The sequence below is a fragment of the Salvelinus alpinus genome, chromosome 1, assembly GCF_045679555.1.
Source record: "Salvelinus alpinus chromosome 1, SLU_Salpinus.1, whole genome shotgun sequence".
Lineage (NCBI taxonomy): Eukaryota > Metazoa > Chordata > Actinopteri > Salmoniformes > Salmonidae > Salvelinus > Salvelinus alpinus.
Genome location: NC_092086.1, coordinates 14,937,432 through 14,955,120, shown reverse-complemented (window position 1 = coordinate 14,955,120; position 17,689 = coordinate 14,937,432). Strand labels below are relative to the sequence as shown.

The window sequence follows — 17,689 nt, the reverse complement described above, 5'->3', positions numbered from 1 at the left end:
AGAGAGAAAGAGTGCAGTGGGAATCACAGGAACAGCGAGAAAGAGTGCAGTGGGAATCACAGGAACAGAGAGAAAGAGTGCAGTGGGAATCACAGGAACAGGAGAAAGAGTGCAGTGGGAATCACAGGAACAGGAGAAAGAGTGCAGTGGGAATCACAGGAACAGAGAGAAAGAGTGCAGTGGGAATCACAGGAACAGAGAGAAAGAGTGCAGTGGGAATCACAGGAACAGCGAGAAAGAGTGCAGTGGGAATCACAGGAACAGAGAGAAAGAGTGCAGTGGGAATCACAGGAACAGGAGAAAGAGTGCAGTGGGAATCACAGGAATCGTGACATCCAAAGTGTGGTGTTCTGAACTTGGTTCAGGGAGTCATCTCCGGGATGTCGATGGAAGTCGAGGTCAGATACCTAAAAGAGAAGGGAAGAGCAGGTGTGGTTAGTTCCTGACACCTGACCAGAACAATGAATGGAGAAAGGGAAGAGAGTCTATTGTTTTGTTTTTAATTGGACAAAGAACACCTCCCTACCACAGGAGGTTGGTGGCACCTTAATTGGGGAGGACGGGCTCGTGGTAATGGCCAGGGCGGAATCGTATCAAACGCAGCAAACACATGGTTTGATGCCATTCCATCCGCTCAGTTACCAGCCATTATTATGAGTCGTCCTCCACTCAGCAGCCTCCACTGCTCCCTACACATGTTAAAGCTAAAGGTATGTAAGGTAAGACCATCCCTACACATGTTAAAGCTAAAGGTATGTAAGGTAAGACCATTCCTACACATGTTAAAGCTAAAGGTATGTAAGGTAAGACCATCCCTACACATGTTAAAGCTAAAGGTAAGTAAGGTAAGCCCATTCCTACACATGTTAAAGCTAAAGGTATGTAAGGTAAGACCATTCCTACACATGTTAAAGCTAAAGGTATGTAAGGTAAGACCATCACTACACATGTTAAAGGTATGTAAGGTAAGACCATTCCTACACATGTTAAAGCTAAAGGTATGTAAGGTAAGACCATCACTACACATGTTAAAGGTATGTAAGGTAAGGTAAGACCATTCCTACACATGTTAAAGCTAAAGGTATGTAAGGTAAGGTAAGACCATTCCTACACATGTTAAAGCTAAAGGTATGTAAGGTAAGACCATCACTACACATGTTAAAGTTAAAGGTATGTAAGGTGAGGTAAGACCATTCCTACACATGTTAAAGTTAAAGGTAAGTAAGGTAAGGTAAGACCATTCCTACACATGTTAAAGCTAAAGGTATGTAAGGTAAGACCATCCCTACACATGTTAAAGCTAAAGGTATGTAAGGTAAGACCATTCCTACACATGTTAAAGCTAAAGGTATGTAAGGTAAGGTAAGACCATTCCTACACATGTTAAAGCTAAAGGTATGTAAGGTAAGACCATCACTACACATGTTAAAGCTAAAGGTATGTAAGGTAAGACCATCCTTACACATGTTAAAGCTAAAGGTATGTAAGGTAAGACCATTCCTACACATGTTAAAGCTAAGGTAAGTAAGTTAAGGTAAGACCATTCGTCCACAAAATGCTACAATGTAAAAACTGTAAAGGATTTGGCCATGTGGCATATGTGTGGAGGCTGAAGATCGGAGTGAAGAAGGTCAGGGCTGCGATTGTGGTGGAGATCATGATCCAAATTTATTCATATAGCCCTTCTTACATCAGCTGATATCTCAAAGTGCTGTACAGAAACCCAGCCTAAAACCCCAAACAGCAAGCAATGCAGGTGTGGAAGCACAGTGGCTAGGAAAAACTCCCTAGGAAGGCCAAAACCTAGGAAGAAACCGAGAGAGGAACCAGGCTATGAGGGGTGGCCAGGTCTTGAAGTGCCCTGTAAAAGGGTGAAGGAAGTTGAGCTGGCGAAAGTCAGGACGGTCCATCAGATCTCCTATGCGGATGCAACCAAAAGAGTTGAGAAAGCAAGTGACAGTGTTGAAGGTATGATACCCAGATGCAACACAGCCCGTGTGTCAAGCAAGAGAACAGTGTGTTAAAAAGATTTTATAGCATTTATTACAACTGTTATTAATTGTACGGCACAAAGTATTAAAGAAATCTAAGAAGTTGAACATCATTGTGGCTGCAGCTGAAAAGTATGTGGGACTTCAATGGAAGATGTGCCACACTCCCAGGCTCCTGATTTGGCGGTTTTGTTTAAACAGAAGAAATAAGATGTTTTGGATATTTTTTGCCCCCTCACACCGACAATGTTTCTATTTTTGTGATCTTTTTGTTTTCATCCCGCACAGTAGGTGGCGGCAATAGACTTTCTGAGTGTAGTCTGCTGATACATATAAAGAAAAAGAAGAATCGCGTGTGCGTCACTAGTTACCACAGCCACAAGGTAAGAAGGTCCGCCTACTCGACCAATCAGGTGAGGGAGTGTGATGACGTGAATGCCGGTTTACGCTTCGTGGGAAACGACCAATCAGGTGAGGGAGTGTGATGACGGGCAGAAAAGAGACCTGTATTTCTTTTATCCAGTGATCCATCAATTATTTGATTATTTATTAGCTATAATAAAACCAACCGTTCTAAATGCAAAATGATAATCAGATGTCTTATTCAAACTCAGCTTGCAAGTTCATCAGGATGTTTGCCCTTACTCATAGTTACTTTAACCCGAAATAGGTTTACTCCAGGAGTTGCATTGTTTTTAAAATGGCATGTAGACCAACAAATTGATATATCTTAATTTTAGATCTTTATTTTCAAAATCCACAAGTTAAACGTTCACAGTTTCACAGAAATGTTCACATAAATTTCACATTTTTTTAAAAAATTGGCTGATTTAAGATGAAAATGTCTATTCTGTTACTTTATTTGGCATCCAGGCACTTACTATAGTCATTTATTTATTTCACTTAACATAGCCTTGCAATCCATCTTTTTGTTATTCTGTACCAGTTTCCAAAGGCATGGTCTTCAAGCTATGGAATATGGTCAAAACATTTTCATTAAAATAATAATTGATTGGACTACTTACATGGCACTTTCCTCACCACACGAACCCCACTTACAACCTCATTATTTGATTGGCCCACTTACAACCTCTTTATTTGATTGGCCCACTTACAACCTCTTTATTTGATTTGATTGGCCCACTTACAACCTCTTTATTTGATTTGATTGGCCCACTTACAACCTCTTTATTTGATTTGATTGGCCCATCCACCCACGTCTTCAGAGGACAAAGGTAACTTTATAACATTATTCATACACTTGACATACATGGCACTTTTATACAAAGTATTACACGATAGGAATACAGTTTGATATACACGTAAAATTGTACTCATCCATAGCCGTGTGACCACTGAGTTAGGACACCTGTTTAAAAGACCCATCTTCCATCTTATTGAGGAACATTCCATTGTTAGTACTTCAACATTATTCTAATTAAATGTTATAAAGTGTATGGTGTAAATGACAGTGATCCGTCTCTGAACTTACTTCCTTCTTGTCTCTTTCAGCAGTATATTTCTCTTTGGCTTCTGTCTGTCTTTCCTCTGGTGTCATTCATACAGAGCCTTCAGAAAGTATTTACACCCCTTGACTTTTTCCTAATTGTCTTGTGTTACAGCCTGAATTTAGATTTTTTTTTGGGGGGGGTCACTGGCCTACACGCAATACCCCATAATGTCAAAGTGGAATTATGTTTTTAGAATTTTTTTTACAAATTAATTAAAAATGAAAATCTGAAATGTCTTGAGTCAATAAGTATTCTACCTTTTTTTATGGCAAGCCTAAATAAGTTCAGGAGTAAAAATGTGACCGACCGCGTCGATTCGGTCTTACGTAGCAACATTTTATTTTTATTTTTTACACTGGATAAAAGTAGAACTACACTGCAGTTGAGGAACAATGGGAAAGGATTTATGCTTTGAAAGTTGATAAACTTGTAACCCCACCTTTGAGAAAATGGCCCGTGGATGTTTTGGTACCTACTGAAGAGCCCTTTGTCTACACCTATTCAGCATTGTTCACACGCTCTTAAGCCTTCGCCCCACCCGTCTCTTTAAGGATTCACATGTGAGGTCATGTGCTTAACAGAGTGTAGTTAACAACCAAAGATTTCAAGACTAAAAGTTGTGAAAGTAGTAGCCTACAATAAGGAAAAACTCCAAGTAAAAATACACTATCTAGTACTTGGCCTATATCCTAGTCTGACTTTGGTGTGGTCCCGTGTGGCTCAGTTAGTGGTGCTTACAACACCAGAGTTGTGGGTTTGATTCCCACAGGAGAATATGTATGAAGTCACTCTGGATAAGAGTGTCTGCTAAATATGTATGAAGTCACTCTGGATAAGAGTGTCTGCTAAATTACTCTAATGTAATGTTGTTCTTCACATTACCATCTCTGATAAACACACACAATGTAATTAAAGTTTATTTGTCACATGCACAGGATACAGAAATACATGGTTATTTGCATAGTAACAATAGAAAGTGTCCAGACTCAAATATTTTATAATTATTAGATTACACTTACCCAGAAACTTGTCTAAATTGATGAATCATGTGCACGAAATGCTATAATCACCACCCAATTCACACCGGAGGTTCTTACCAAGAAGACAGTGGCCGAGATTTGACTTAAATATGCTTGAAAATCTATGGCAAGACTTTTGAAAATAATAAATTAGAAAATAATAAATAGGCAAATATTGTACAATCCAGGTGTGCAAAGTTCTTAGAGACTTACCCAGAAAGACTCATAGCTGTAATTGCTGCCAAAGGTGATTCTAACATGTATTGACTCAGGGATGTGAATACGTATGTAAATTAGATATTTCTGTATTTCATTTTCAATAAATTTGCTAACATTTCTAAAAACACGTTTTAACTTTTTCCATTATGGGGTATTGTGTGTTGTAAATAGGTGAGAATTTGTTTTTGTTTTTATCCATTTTGAATTCAGGCTGTAACACAATAAAATGTGGAATAAGTCAAGGAGTATGAATACTTTCTAATGGCACTGTCTTTGTGCCCACAACTTGAAATGGTCGGCTATAAAAATAAATAAAGAGAATTGCACGCTCTACAGTTGAAGTCGGAAGTTTACATACACCATAGCCAAATACATTTAAACTCAGTTTTTCACAATTCCTGATATGTAATCCTAGTAAAAATTCCCTGTCTAAGGTCAGTTAGGATCACCACTATATATTAAGAATGTGAAATGTCAGAATAATATTGGAGAGAATGATTTATTTCATCTTTTATTTCTTCCACAAGCTTCCCACAATAAGTTGGGTGCATTTTGGCCCATTCCTCCTGACAAAGCTGACAGAGCTGGTGTAACTGAGTCAGGTTTGTAGACCTCCTTGCTCGCACACACTTTTCTGCCCACAAATTTTCTATAGGATTGAGGTCAGGGCTTTTTGATGGCCACTCCAATACCTTGACTTGGTTGTCCTTAAGCCATTTTGCCACAACTTTGGAAGTGTGCTTGGGGTCATTGTCCATTTGGAAGACCCATTTGCGACCAAGCTTTAACTTCCTGACTGATGTCTTGAGATGTTGCTTCAATATATCCACGTCATTTTCTTTCCTCATGTTGCCATCTATTTTGTGAAGTGCCCCAGTCCCTCCTGCAGCAAAGCACCCCCACAACATGATGCTGCCACCCCGTGCTTCACAGTTGGGATGGTGTTCTTTGGCTTGCAAGCATTCCCCTTTTTCCTTCAAACATAACAATGGTCATTATGGCCAAACAGTTCTATTTTTGTTTCATCAGACCAGAGGACATTTCTCCAAAAAGTGCCATCTTTGTCCTTATGTGCAGTTGCAAACCGTAGTCTGGCTTTTTTATGGCGGTTTTGGAGCAGTGGCTTCTTCCTTACTGAGCAGCCCTTCAGGTTATGTCGATATAGGACTCCTTTTACTGTGGATATAGATACTTTTGTACCTGTTTCCTCCAGCATCTTCACAAGGTCCTTTGCTGCTGTTCTGGGATTGATTTGCACTTTTCGCACCAAAGTACGTTCATCTCTAGGAGACAGAACATGTCTCCTTCCTGATCGGTATGACGGCTGCGTGGTCCCATGGTGTTTATACTTTCGTACTATTGTTTGTACAGATGAACGTGGTACCTTCAGGTGTTTGGAAATTGCTCTTTTTTTCTGAGGTCTTGGCTGATTTCTTTTGATTTTCCCATGATGTCAAGCAAAGAGGCACTGAGTTTGAAGGTAGGCCTTAAAATACATCCACAAGTACACCTCCAATTGACTCAAATTATGTCAATTAGCCTATTAGAAGCTTTTAAAGCCATGACATCATTTTCTGGAATTTTCCAAGCTGTTTAAAGGCACAGTCAACTTAGTGTATGTAAACTTCTGACCCACTGGAATTGTGATATAGTGAATTATAAATTAAATAATCTGTCTGTAAACAATTGTTGGAAAATTTACTTGTGTCATGCACAAAGTAGATGTCCTAACCGACTTGCCAAAACTATAGTTTGTTAACACGAAATTTGTGGAGTGGTTGAAAAACGAGTTTTAATGACTCCAACCTAAGTGTATGTAAACTTCCGACTTCAACTGTATATACAAGCTCAGAGTAATGTATTGGGTAGACCACCTCAGAGTAATGTATTGGGTAGACCACCTCAGAGTAATGTCTTGGGTTGACCACCTCCCAGTAATGTATTGGGTAGACCACCTCAGAGTAATGTATTGGGTAGACCACCTCAGAGTAATGTATTGGGTAGACCACCTCAGAGTAATGTATTGGGTAGACCACCTCAGAGTAATGTATTGGGTTGACCACCTCAGAGTAATGTATTGGGTAGACCACCTCCCAGTAATGTATTGGGTTGACCACCTCAGAGTAATGGAACGGAACGGAAAATGCGTCATCACACTCCCTCATCTGATTGGTCGGATAGGCTGGCCTTCTGAGCTGTCGATCACGTCATCACACTCGCTCATCTGATTGGTCGAGTAGGCGGGCCTTCTGACTTTGTGGCTGTGGTAACTAGTGACGACTGCGTGTGAGTGGCAAACGTTTCTCTACCGAACGTCATCTGCCGACCCGTGATGATTCGCACCAATCACAACTCTCACTTCTCTAAACAACGCCTCTGATTCGGCTAGGATCTGTGAGGGCGGTTGCTTTCAAGTCACCATTTGAATTGTTGAGTTCAGGGAGTTTATTCCTGATATGTGGGAGAAAAAAAACGGTCAATTTGACTGTTCCGTAGAAGCTCTCAGGAAAATTGTACTAAATGGTTAATTTGCGTAGAGTTTTGTAGCTTTACCAAACCGACATAGTGGCTAGCCATTCTTTCATGGCATCTTTCCAAATCACCTTATTTGTTGTGATATCTACAGCGATTCAGCAGGTCCAGCTAACAAGCTAGTTCAGGCTTAGCATAACTAGCTAACTGATGTTCAGTAGGAAACATAGCTACACAGACATAGCTAGGTGAACGTGCCGGGTGCTTGCTAACTTCTCTAATTTCGTGCGTCCTTGCGATTTAATCGAAATTGTTCCTCTGACGAACTGTTTTCTAGCCAACAAACAATGCATTTCTACAAGTCTAATGTTTATTCCATGAAATTGACAAGAAGATAGCTAGCTAACTTTGCTGGCTAACACCGCCCGGCTAGCTTCAGCTTGCTCGTTTTTGGTAACGTTACTCTTTGTTTTGACAAAGGACCTGATATTTTTTTTTCTTCCATATTTGGAATATACCTGGAACATTTTTGTATTTCCTAGGCCATGTCTCCCCAGAAGCACGGTTCTTCTGATGGCGGCAACAACGTATCGGGTCCCGTTGTGGGATACGTTGGTACCGGTGGCGGCAGAGCGAACGGCCGTGCCTACCACCACCAAACAACTGCAGTTGTGGTGCCCGCAGCCAAGAAGCCGAAAATGGAAGTGGTTCAAGCCGATCATGAGTTATTCTTGCAGGCATTTGAAAGTGAGTTGCTGTCATTGTCGTCATATAATGTTGTTGCATGATTAGTTATCTTTATATTGCTAGATTGGCATTTACAATCAATCTCTATATTTAATCTAGCCTATATAGGAGTGTCCCTTGTGATTGTGTGGCATCTTTCGAAAAACAAAATTATAACCACATTTCACCATAAAGACGTCAAGTTCAAAGCATCTGACAACATGATTTGACAGTCATCAGTATACAAAGAAATCTGATCCTATTTTAGATTTATAGCTAACTACTGTAGTTAATTTATTTTACCACGTGTTTGCTTACTTCCTCTGAAGAGATGACATGTGCCAGCACTACTTTAAGAAATGAGCATGTGCTGCCTTTGAAATATGTTTATTTTTTTTATTTTTGTAACCTTTATTTAACTAGGCAAGTCAGTTAAGAACAAATTCCTATTTACATTGACGGCCTACCAAAAGGCAAAAGGCCTCCTGCGGGGGCTGGGATTAAAATATAAATATAGGGCTAAACAAACGCACATCACGACGAGAGACAACACAACAGTACATAAAGAGAGGCCTAAGACAACATAGCATGACAGCAACACATGAAAAGACAGCATGGTAGCAACTGTGTACTAACTCATGTTTACTATGTACTAACTAACGTGCTTCTACACCTGCATTGCCTGCTGTTTGGGGTTTTAGGCTGTGTTTCTGTACAGCACTTTGTGACATAAGTTTATGTAAGAAGGGCTTTATAAATAAATTCGATTGATTGATTAATGCAACACACGTAAATATGTATAGGGTCATTTTCATGTTAAAGGGACCCATGATCACCAACATGGGAAGTCTATATTTGTGAAAAATGTAAAGGTGTGTGTGTGTGTATATACATTTTTCAACCATTTCCCATCCTAAAAATTAGGAATAAGCAGAGGCTTTGATTTCTGGTCAAACAGATGGAAAAGGGGTCTTAGAAAACGTCTACCAGAAAAAGTATTAAAAGGTTTTAGAAATACATTAAAACACATCAATGTTGAAGTAAAGACTCCTAAAATCAACACTTATATTTTGTTTTGGAGAAGTGTTTCTGCCTTCTGTAAGTTTAAGAAAACATTCCCCTGTGCCTTGAAATTCCATTATCAAAAACCCACATAGCTAGAGTGTTTTTACTGACGTACATTTTGTTTAGGATTTATTAAGTGATTACAACTCGAAATCCCGTCATGAAATCGGTAACAGAATTTCAGAAAAATCAGTAACTGAATTTCTGCAATTGAATTGGCTACAATGGGAAATCATAGTAGTCACAAACCACAGTTGGATTCACATGTTTGGACAGCACAGTACAGTAAAGAAAGGTATAGTTCTATACAGTATACAGTAGAGCACACTAGTTGAGTGCACTATAATGTACTGCACGACTGTACTGAACTGTACTGAACTGAACTATCTTCTACTGAACTGAATAATACTTACTGAACTATCCTCTGCTGAACTATACTGTACTGTACTGAACTCTAATGTACTGAACTATCTTCTACTGAACTGAATAATACTTACTGAACTATCCTCTGCTGAACTATACTGTACTGTACTGAACTCTAATGTACTGAACTGAACTATCCTCTACTGAACTGAACTATCTTCTACTGAACTGAACTATCTTCTACTGAACTGTACTGAACTATACTCTGCTGTACTGAACTGAATAATACTCTACTGTACTGAACTCTGCTCTACTGAACTATACATTACTGCACTCTACTGTACGAGTATACGAATAAGATTGCTAATGTAAAGTAATTTACTGTAAGCTAATAAATGTTGACCCAGTGTCGGTTTCAGAGCCAACAATAATTGCTCTTCTAGGAGAAATAGTCTGTTGTTATCAGTATAATGTTATTGTCAATGTAATTTACTGTGAACATAATGAATGTTCAACCAGTCTATTGTGTTTCCAGAACCGACCCAGATCTACAGGTTTCTCAGAACAAGGAACTTGATAGCGGTACGTTGGAAGCCTTCTCAGCACCTGTCGTTCTTTACTGTCTGTGGCCTCTAATGGGCTGTCTGTTTTGAAGATGGTAAACATTTAATGTACCTCCTAGAATAGCATTCTGTTGAGCAGATAAAGACTACCTTGAACCAGCTTTGACATGGCTGGTTAATGATGTCTGTTTTGAAGATGGTAAACATTTAATGTACCTCCTAGAATAGCATTCTGTTGAGCAGATAAAGACTACCTTGAACCAGCTTTGACATGGCTGGTTAATGATGTCTGTTTTGAAGATGGTAAACATTTAATGTACCTCCTAGAATAGCATTCTGTTGAGCAGATAAAGACTACCTTGAACCAGCTTTGACATGGCTGGTTAATGATGTCTGTTTTGAAGATGGTAAACATTTAATGTACCTCCTAGAATAGCATTCTGTTGAGCAGATAAAGACTTACCTTGAACCAGCTGTAACATGGCTGGTTAATGATGTCTGTTTTGAAGATGGTAAACATTTAATGTACCTCCTAGAATAGCATTCTGTTGAGCAGATAAAGACTTACCTTGAACCAGCTGTAACATGGCTGGTTAATGATGTCTGTTTTGAAGATGGTAAACATTTAATGTACCTCCTAGAATAGCATTCTGTTGAGCAGATAAAGACTACCTTGAACCAGCTTTGACATGGCTGGTTAATGATGTCTGTTTTGAAGATGGTAAACATTTAATGTACCTCCTAGAATAGCATTCTGTTGAGCAGATAAAGACTACCTTGAACCAGCTTTGACATGGCTGGTTAATGATGTCTGTTTTGAAGATGGTAAAGTGTTGATGCACTGCACAGTTCCACTAGATAGAATGGCCCTTCTTTTGGTCATTGGACAACCTGTTGCAACATTTCTGTCAAAGTGCAGAAGATGCAAGTGTGGATTTCTAATTGTTTTTTGTTGTTGTATTTTCAGCCCATATTTCTGCACAGAACCCTCACCTACATGTCCCACAGAAACTCCAGAACAAACGACAAACGGTAAAAACCTGCGTTAGCAATTTAGGTTATTCTTCAATAACACAAACTCCAAAGCAAATCAAGGGGAGAAAAATAGGTTTATTTGAGAAAGACAAATGAAGATGTTATGCTGGGAGGTAGATGTTCAGATGTTCATTCTCACTTCTCCTCAGCTTTTCTCCACCCAACAAAGGAACAGGATGCCGTTTTATAGCCCAGGGTTGACCAATCAAAAGTCCTTATAGTATGACTGGGCCAATGGCCAAATAACCAGTATCCTGCTCCAGACTCAATGTACAGAACGAAGCTCTGAGTTCAGGAGTGACATTCCACAGATTCTAAACAGCTGTTGAACTGAAAACCAGCTCCTATTTACATTGACAATTCTCTGTTGACCGTTAGTATTATATTTCGTTTTTAGTGCTCTCGTCCTCTCATCCTCTCAAACTCTGCGTTGTGTATTTATCCTCGACATATTCTTACACCTGCATGAAGGTGTTGATTCTAACTGAATGTTTTCACATGTCCTTTGATATGTTAGGCATTCTCGGCATACTGATGAAGCCAGTTTGATGAGTTTCCAGTCTTTAAATAGCCTACATGAGCAGCAGACATAATGACCGTGAACCCGACCACCTCAGAACCTGAAGAGTTGGTAGGGTTAAACCCTGTTGGTTTACTGCAGGGGAGAGTGTGTGTGTGGTTCAGAATGCTGTTATCTTAACAGAGGGCCAACCGCTATGGGGCTGCATAGTGTAGGAGGGGGTTGCCCCTGCTGTTTCACTGACTGATGTAATGTATACATACATCTGTATGTCTCTGGGCTTGTTTGACGTTGCAGGTGACTGCAGATTGACTGATCTACAAATCACCTTGCGTAATATAACTACTCATTTATTATCTGTAGATCAATTTACCCATGATGCATCATCACAGATGCTCTTGAAAAACAGTGATCCCTGTGGGAATTGAAAACAATTGAAAAGCAACCTTGTTGCTGGCACTGCACTCTTCCTAACTGAACCACACAGGACCAGTGTCTGCTGAAATGAGACGGCATGTAGGCTGGTTGGCTAATGGCTATATCTTTCTCTATGTCAATGAGAAATGGTTCGTTTAGTTATTAGCTGTTTTGCATATTGGTTGATTATAGTGATATGTGGGGCCCTGAGTTCTTCTTGGTTATAGTGATATGTGGGGCCCTGAGTTCTTCTTGGTTATAGTGATATGTGGGGCCCTGAGTTCTTCTTGGTTATAGTGATATGTGGGGACCTGAGTTCTTCTTGGTTATAGTGATATGTGGGGACCTGAGTTCTTCTTGATTATAGTGATATGTGGGGCCCTGAGTTGTTCTTGATTATAGTGATATGTGGGGCCCTGAGTTCTTCTTGATTATAGTGATATGTGGGGCCCTGAGTTCTTCTTGATTATAGTGATATGTGGGGCCCTGAGTTCTTCTTGATTATAGTGATATGTGGGGCCCTGAGTTCTTCTTGATTATAGTGATATGTGGGGCCCTGAGTTCTTCTTGATTATAGTGATATGTGGGGCCCTGAGTTCTTCTTGATTATAGTGATATGTGAGACTTCATGTATAGCGTGTTACTGTACAGACGCTGAGCTCTGACGTCATGTATAGCGTGTTACTGTACAGCCGCTGAGCTCTGACGTCATGTATAGCGTGTTACTGTACAGCCGCTGAGCTCTGACGTCATGTATAGCGTGTTACTGTACAGAGCCTGAGCTCTGACGTCATGTATAGCGTGTTACTGTACAGACACTGAGCTCTGACGTCATGTATAGCGTGTTACTGTACAGAGCCTGAGCTCTGACGTCATGTATAGCGTGTTACTGTACAGAGCCTGAGCTCTGACGTCATGTATAGCGTGTTACTGTACAGCCACTGAGCTCTGACGTCATGTATAGCGTGTTACTGTACAGCCACTGAGCTCTGACGTCATGTATAGTGTTACTGTACAGCCGCTGAGCTCTGACGTCATGTATAGCGTGTTACTGTACAGCCGCTGAGCTCTGACGTCATGTATAGCGTGTTACTGTACAGCCGCTGAGCTCTGACGTCATGTATAGCGTGTTACTGTACAGCCTCTGAGTTACAGTTCAGGAGATTATAAATACCCCAAAATCTGCCATTTTCACTCCATTTTCTAGGAGTGTATAGAGCTACACAGCCCAGTTCCTCATTGGGTTGAATTCATCCTCACTTTAAGATATTTATTTAAATTTAGTGGTGATGTCTGATTCTCCCACTTTCACACTTCCTGTCATGGTTTTAACATCATTGGATGGTTGTAGGAGCAGTGGGTGGGGCACTGTTCCAGCGTGGTTAAATCCTTGACTGGGAGTATACAACACACGTGTGGAGAAGGAGGACACAGCCTCAGAGATGTAGTGTAAATCCCCAGTGTGTCCTGTCTATTAATCCTGGGGGGTTCTCTGGGGGGGTCAGGAAGTCCTCCAGGGTGGATCACCTGCTGTACAGAGTGGAGAAGAAGAGGGCTGAGCAGAAGACACACAGGTAAACAGACCATTATCTTCCAGAGCTGTGTTCCAATACTCACACTAACCGCACTATTTGTGACGTAAATTGAGTATGTAGTTTGCTTATTGGTCATAGTATGGATATAGTTAGTATGACAAAGTTCCCGGATGTCGTACTACATTCGCCAAAATACGAAGTATACAAACAGTGGACACTATTTCTGTGCCTTTAGGGCCAATAATGCAGTTCTTCAGAAAATGGGCGTGGCTTCACAACGGTTTCAGATTTGAAGTAAATGGGCGTGGCTTCACAACGGTTTCAGATTTGAAGTAAATGGGCGTGGCTTCACAACGGTTTCAGATTTGAAGTAAATGGGCGTGGCTTCACAACGGTTTCAGATTTGAAGTAAATGGGCGTGGCTTCACAACGGTTTCAGATTTGAAGTAAATGGGCGTGGCTTCACAACGGTTTCAGATTTGAAGTAAATGCCGGAAAATATGCAGTCTAAATCCAACGAGAGTGAATACAAATACATTCCTTTTAACTAACTATGACAAATGTTAAGATAATGTTGAGCAATGTAATAAAGTAATGACTTTTCAAATAAGTTACCTTACACGTTATGTTGGCTGACAATTTGTTAGCTTCGCTGTCCTTACGAACCACATAGCATATCATTACAGCAGTATGTACCGGTATGTTAGCTACGCTGTCGTTACGAACCACATAGCATATCATTACAGCAGTATGTACCGGTATGTTAGCTACGCTGTCGTTACGAACCACATAGCATATCATTACAGCAGTATGTATCGATATGTTAGCTACGCTGTCCTTACGAACCACATAGCATATCATTACAGCAGTATGTATCGATATGTTAGCTACGCTGTCCTTACGAACCACATAGCATATCATTACAGCAGTATGTACCGGTATGTTAGCTACGCTGTCCTTACGAACCACATAGCATATCATTACAGCAGTATGTATCGATATGTTAGCTACGCTGTCCTTACGAACCACATAGCATATCATTACAGCAGTATGTATCGATATGTTAGCTACGCTGTCGTTACGAACCACATAGCATATCATTACAGCAGTATGTATCGATATGTTAGCTACGCTGTCCTTACGAACCACATAGCATATCATTACAGCAGTATGTATCGATATGTTAGCTAGCTACTCAACTTTAGTTGGTTACAAATACATCAAACTTGCCAGTGTATTAACTATAGGCTGTCTAACTACCCAACGTTTACTGACTTGATTATTCCCGTCGTTCTTAGCTTCGCTAAACGGTGTAGTATTAACTATAGGCTGTCTAACTACCCAACGTTTACTGACTTGATTATTCCCGTCATTCTTAGCTTCGCTAAACGGTGTAGTATTAACTATAGGCTGTCTAACTACCCAACGTTTACTGACTTGATTATTCCCGTCGTCCTTAGCTTCGCTAAACGGTGTAGTATTAACTATAGGCTGTCTAACTACCCAACGTTTACTGACTTGATTATTCCCGTCGTCCTTAGCTTCGCTAAACGGTGTAGTATTAACTATAGGCTGTCTAACTACCCAACGTTTACTGACTTGATTATTCCCGTCGTTCTTAGCTTCGCTAAACGGTGTAGTATTAACTATAGGCTGTCTAACTACCCAACGTTTACTGAGATTGATTATTCCCGTCGTTCTTAGCTTCGCTAAACGGTGTAGTATTAACTATAGGCTGTCTAACTACCCAACGTTTACTGAGATTGATTATTCCCGTCGTTCTTAGCTTCGCTAAACGGTGTAGTATTAACTATAGGCTGTCTAACTACCCAACGTTTACTGAGATTGATTATTCCCGTCGTTCTTAGCTTCGCTAAACGGTGTAGTCGTTGCGTGTTCTCAATGGACATTCAGATGAGCTCGTAAATTCACTCTGGCTGTCTACTCCGATTTCAGAGCACTCTCGTCTGAGTGTACCAGAGCGCAGAATAACTGAGGAATTTATGAACACTCAACACCAGTTGAATATGGCCGGTGTCAGTAAACGTCGGCAAAAAAGCGTAATTGAATTGTTGCCAACAGCACAGTTGGTCACCAACGATCTGGATAACATGAAAACAGCCTAACCAGCTCTGCTAGGGAGAGTAAAATGGTCAGAGTGAGGTGTTCTCTCATTTGTGTCTGGAAGTAGCTAGCAAGCTAGCCAGTTAGCTTGACTGCCGTTGTGAGGACAGAAGGCTCGGATCAACCCATCTCCTCGGCCGGAGCGTCCAGTAACACTGCCTGGCAGTGTGATCTCTGAACACTCTGAGAGCCAAACACTCTGAATTTACGAAAGCCCAGGGCACACTCTGGCACTCCAGATTTGAATTTATGAACACGCCCGAAGTCGTAAAATGTCTAGCTAGTTATTTGTTATGCTAACAAGCTAGCAGGAGGTTGCATAGAAACAGTATCGACTTCTGGTAGACAGGTGAAATGCTAGTACGCTCAACTGAAACAATACCATTTGTTTACAGTATACTAAAATGAACTAATACTATATATTCATTAAGTATGTAGTATACAGTATGTTAGTATGGGTATTCATTAAGTATGTAGTATAAAGGATGTTAGTATGGGTACTCATTAAGTAGGTAGTATACAGTATGTTAGTATGGGTATTCATTAAGTATGTAGTATACAGTATGTTAGTATGGGTACTCATTAAGTATGTAGTATAAAGGATGTTAGTATGGGTACTCATTAAGTATGTAGTATACAGTATGTTAGTATGGGTACTCATTAAGTATGTAGTATACAGTATGTTAGTATGGGTACTCATTAAGTATGTAGTATACAGTATGTTAGTATGGGTACTCATTAAGTATGTAGTATACAGTATGTTAGTATGGGTATTCGAACACAGCTCTGGTCTTTTTCCGTTAGTCCGCTGTTGATACAGTGATGATGTGGCTTGCTACACTTTCCTTGTTGAAAGTTCTCCAGGCCAATGTCCTGTACTTGACCGTTGACTTGCAAAACAAAATGGGACTGTATCAATGGGTAAAATACCAAAATATCATTTTTGTGTGGATTATTGCTTTAATTCCCAAAGTGCTTGATATCCATAGTCCACAAAAAAAACATTCACACCTGAAAAAATGAGATCTAAGGTCTTTTTGGTAACTCTTGTATAACTCTGTCCCCAGCCTGGCTTCACACCTGCAACTCACCTTCACTGGGTTCTTTCATAAAGTCGGTAAGTGTTGAACTTGATGTCTGTAGGGATGATAGTTGGTAAGTGTTTAACTTGATGTTTGTAGGGATGATAGTCGGTAAGTGTAACTTGATGTCTGTAAGGATGATAGTCGGTAAGTGTTGAACTTGATGTTTGTAGGGATGATAGTTGGTAAGTGTTTAACTTGATGTTTGTAGGGATGATAGTCGGTAAGTGTTTAACTTGATGTTTGTAGGGATGATAGTCGGTAAGTGTTGAACTTGATGTCTGTAGGGATGATAGTCGGTAAGTGTTGAACTTGATGTCTGTAGGGATGATAGTCGGTAAGTGTTTAACTTGATGTTTGTAGGGATGATAGTCGGTAAGTGTTTAACTTGTTTGCAGGGATGATAGTTGGTAAGTGTTTAACTTTATGTTTGTAGGGATGATAGTCGGTAAGTGTTTAACTTGATGTTTGTAGGGATGATAGTCGGTAAGTGTTTAACTTGATGTCTGTAGGGATGATAGTCGGTAAGTGTTGAACTTGATGTCTGTAGGGATGATAGTCGGTAAGTGTTTAACTTGATGTTTGTAGGGATGATAGTCGGTAAGTGTTTAACTTGTTTGCAGGGATGATAGTTGGTAAGTGTTTAACTTGTTTGCAGGGATGATAGTCGGTAAGTGTTTAACTTGATGTTTGTAGGGATGATAGTTGGTAAGTGTTTAACTTGATGTTTGTAGGGATGATAGTCGGTAAGTGTTTAACTTGATGTCTGTAGGGATGATAGTCGGTAAGTGTTGAACTTGATGTCTGTAGGGATGATAGTCGGTAAGTGTTGAACTTGATGTCTGTAGGGATGATAGTCGGTAAGTGTTTAACTTGATGTTTGTAGGGATGATAGTCGGTAAGTGTTTAACTTGTTTGCAGGGATGATAGTTGGTAAGTGTTTAACTTGTTTGCAGGGATGATAGTCGGTAAGTGTTTAACTTGATGTTTGTAGGGATGATAGTTGGTAAGTGTTTAACTTGATGTTTGTAGGGATGATAGTCGGTA

General features: G+C 40.1%; 1 protein-coding gene across 1 annotated transcript in view; it reads left to right on the top strand.

Moving 5' to 3' along the window:
- Nucleotides 1-7,165: 7,165 nt before the first annotated feature.
- Nucleotides 7,166-17,689, top strand: part of LOC139570320 (polycomb protein suz12-A-like) — a 32,661-nt gene continuing 22,137 nt past the window's right edge. Inside the window, exons 1-5 of the mRNA XM_071392110.1 lie at nucleotides 7,166-7,959; nucleotides 9,902-9,948; nucleotides 10,897-10,961; nucleotides 13,407-13,475; nucleotides 16,628-16,677. Of these exons, the coding sequence (XP_071248211.1) occupies nucleotides 7,758-7,959; nucleotides 9,902-9,948; nucleotides 10,897-10,961; nucleotides 13,407-13,475; nucleotides 16,628-16,677 (433 nt within the window). The 5' untranslated portion in view covers nucleotides 7,166-7,757. The remainder of the gene's footprint in view (nucleotides 7,960-9,901; nucleotides 9,949-10,896; nucleotides 10,962-13,406; nucleotides 13,476-16,627; nucleotides 16,678-17,689) is intronic.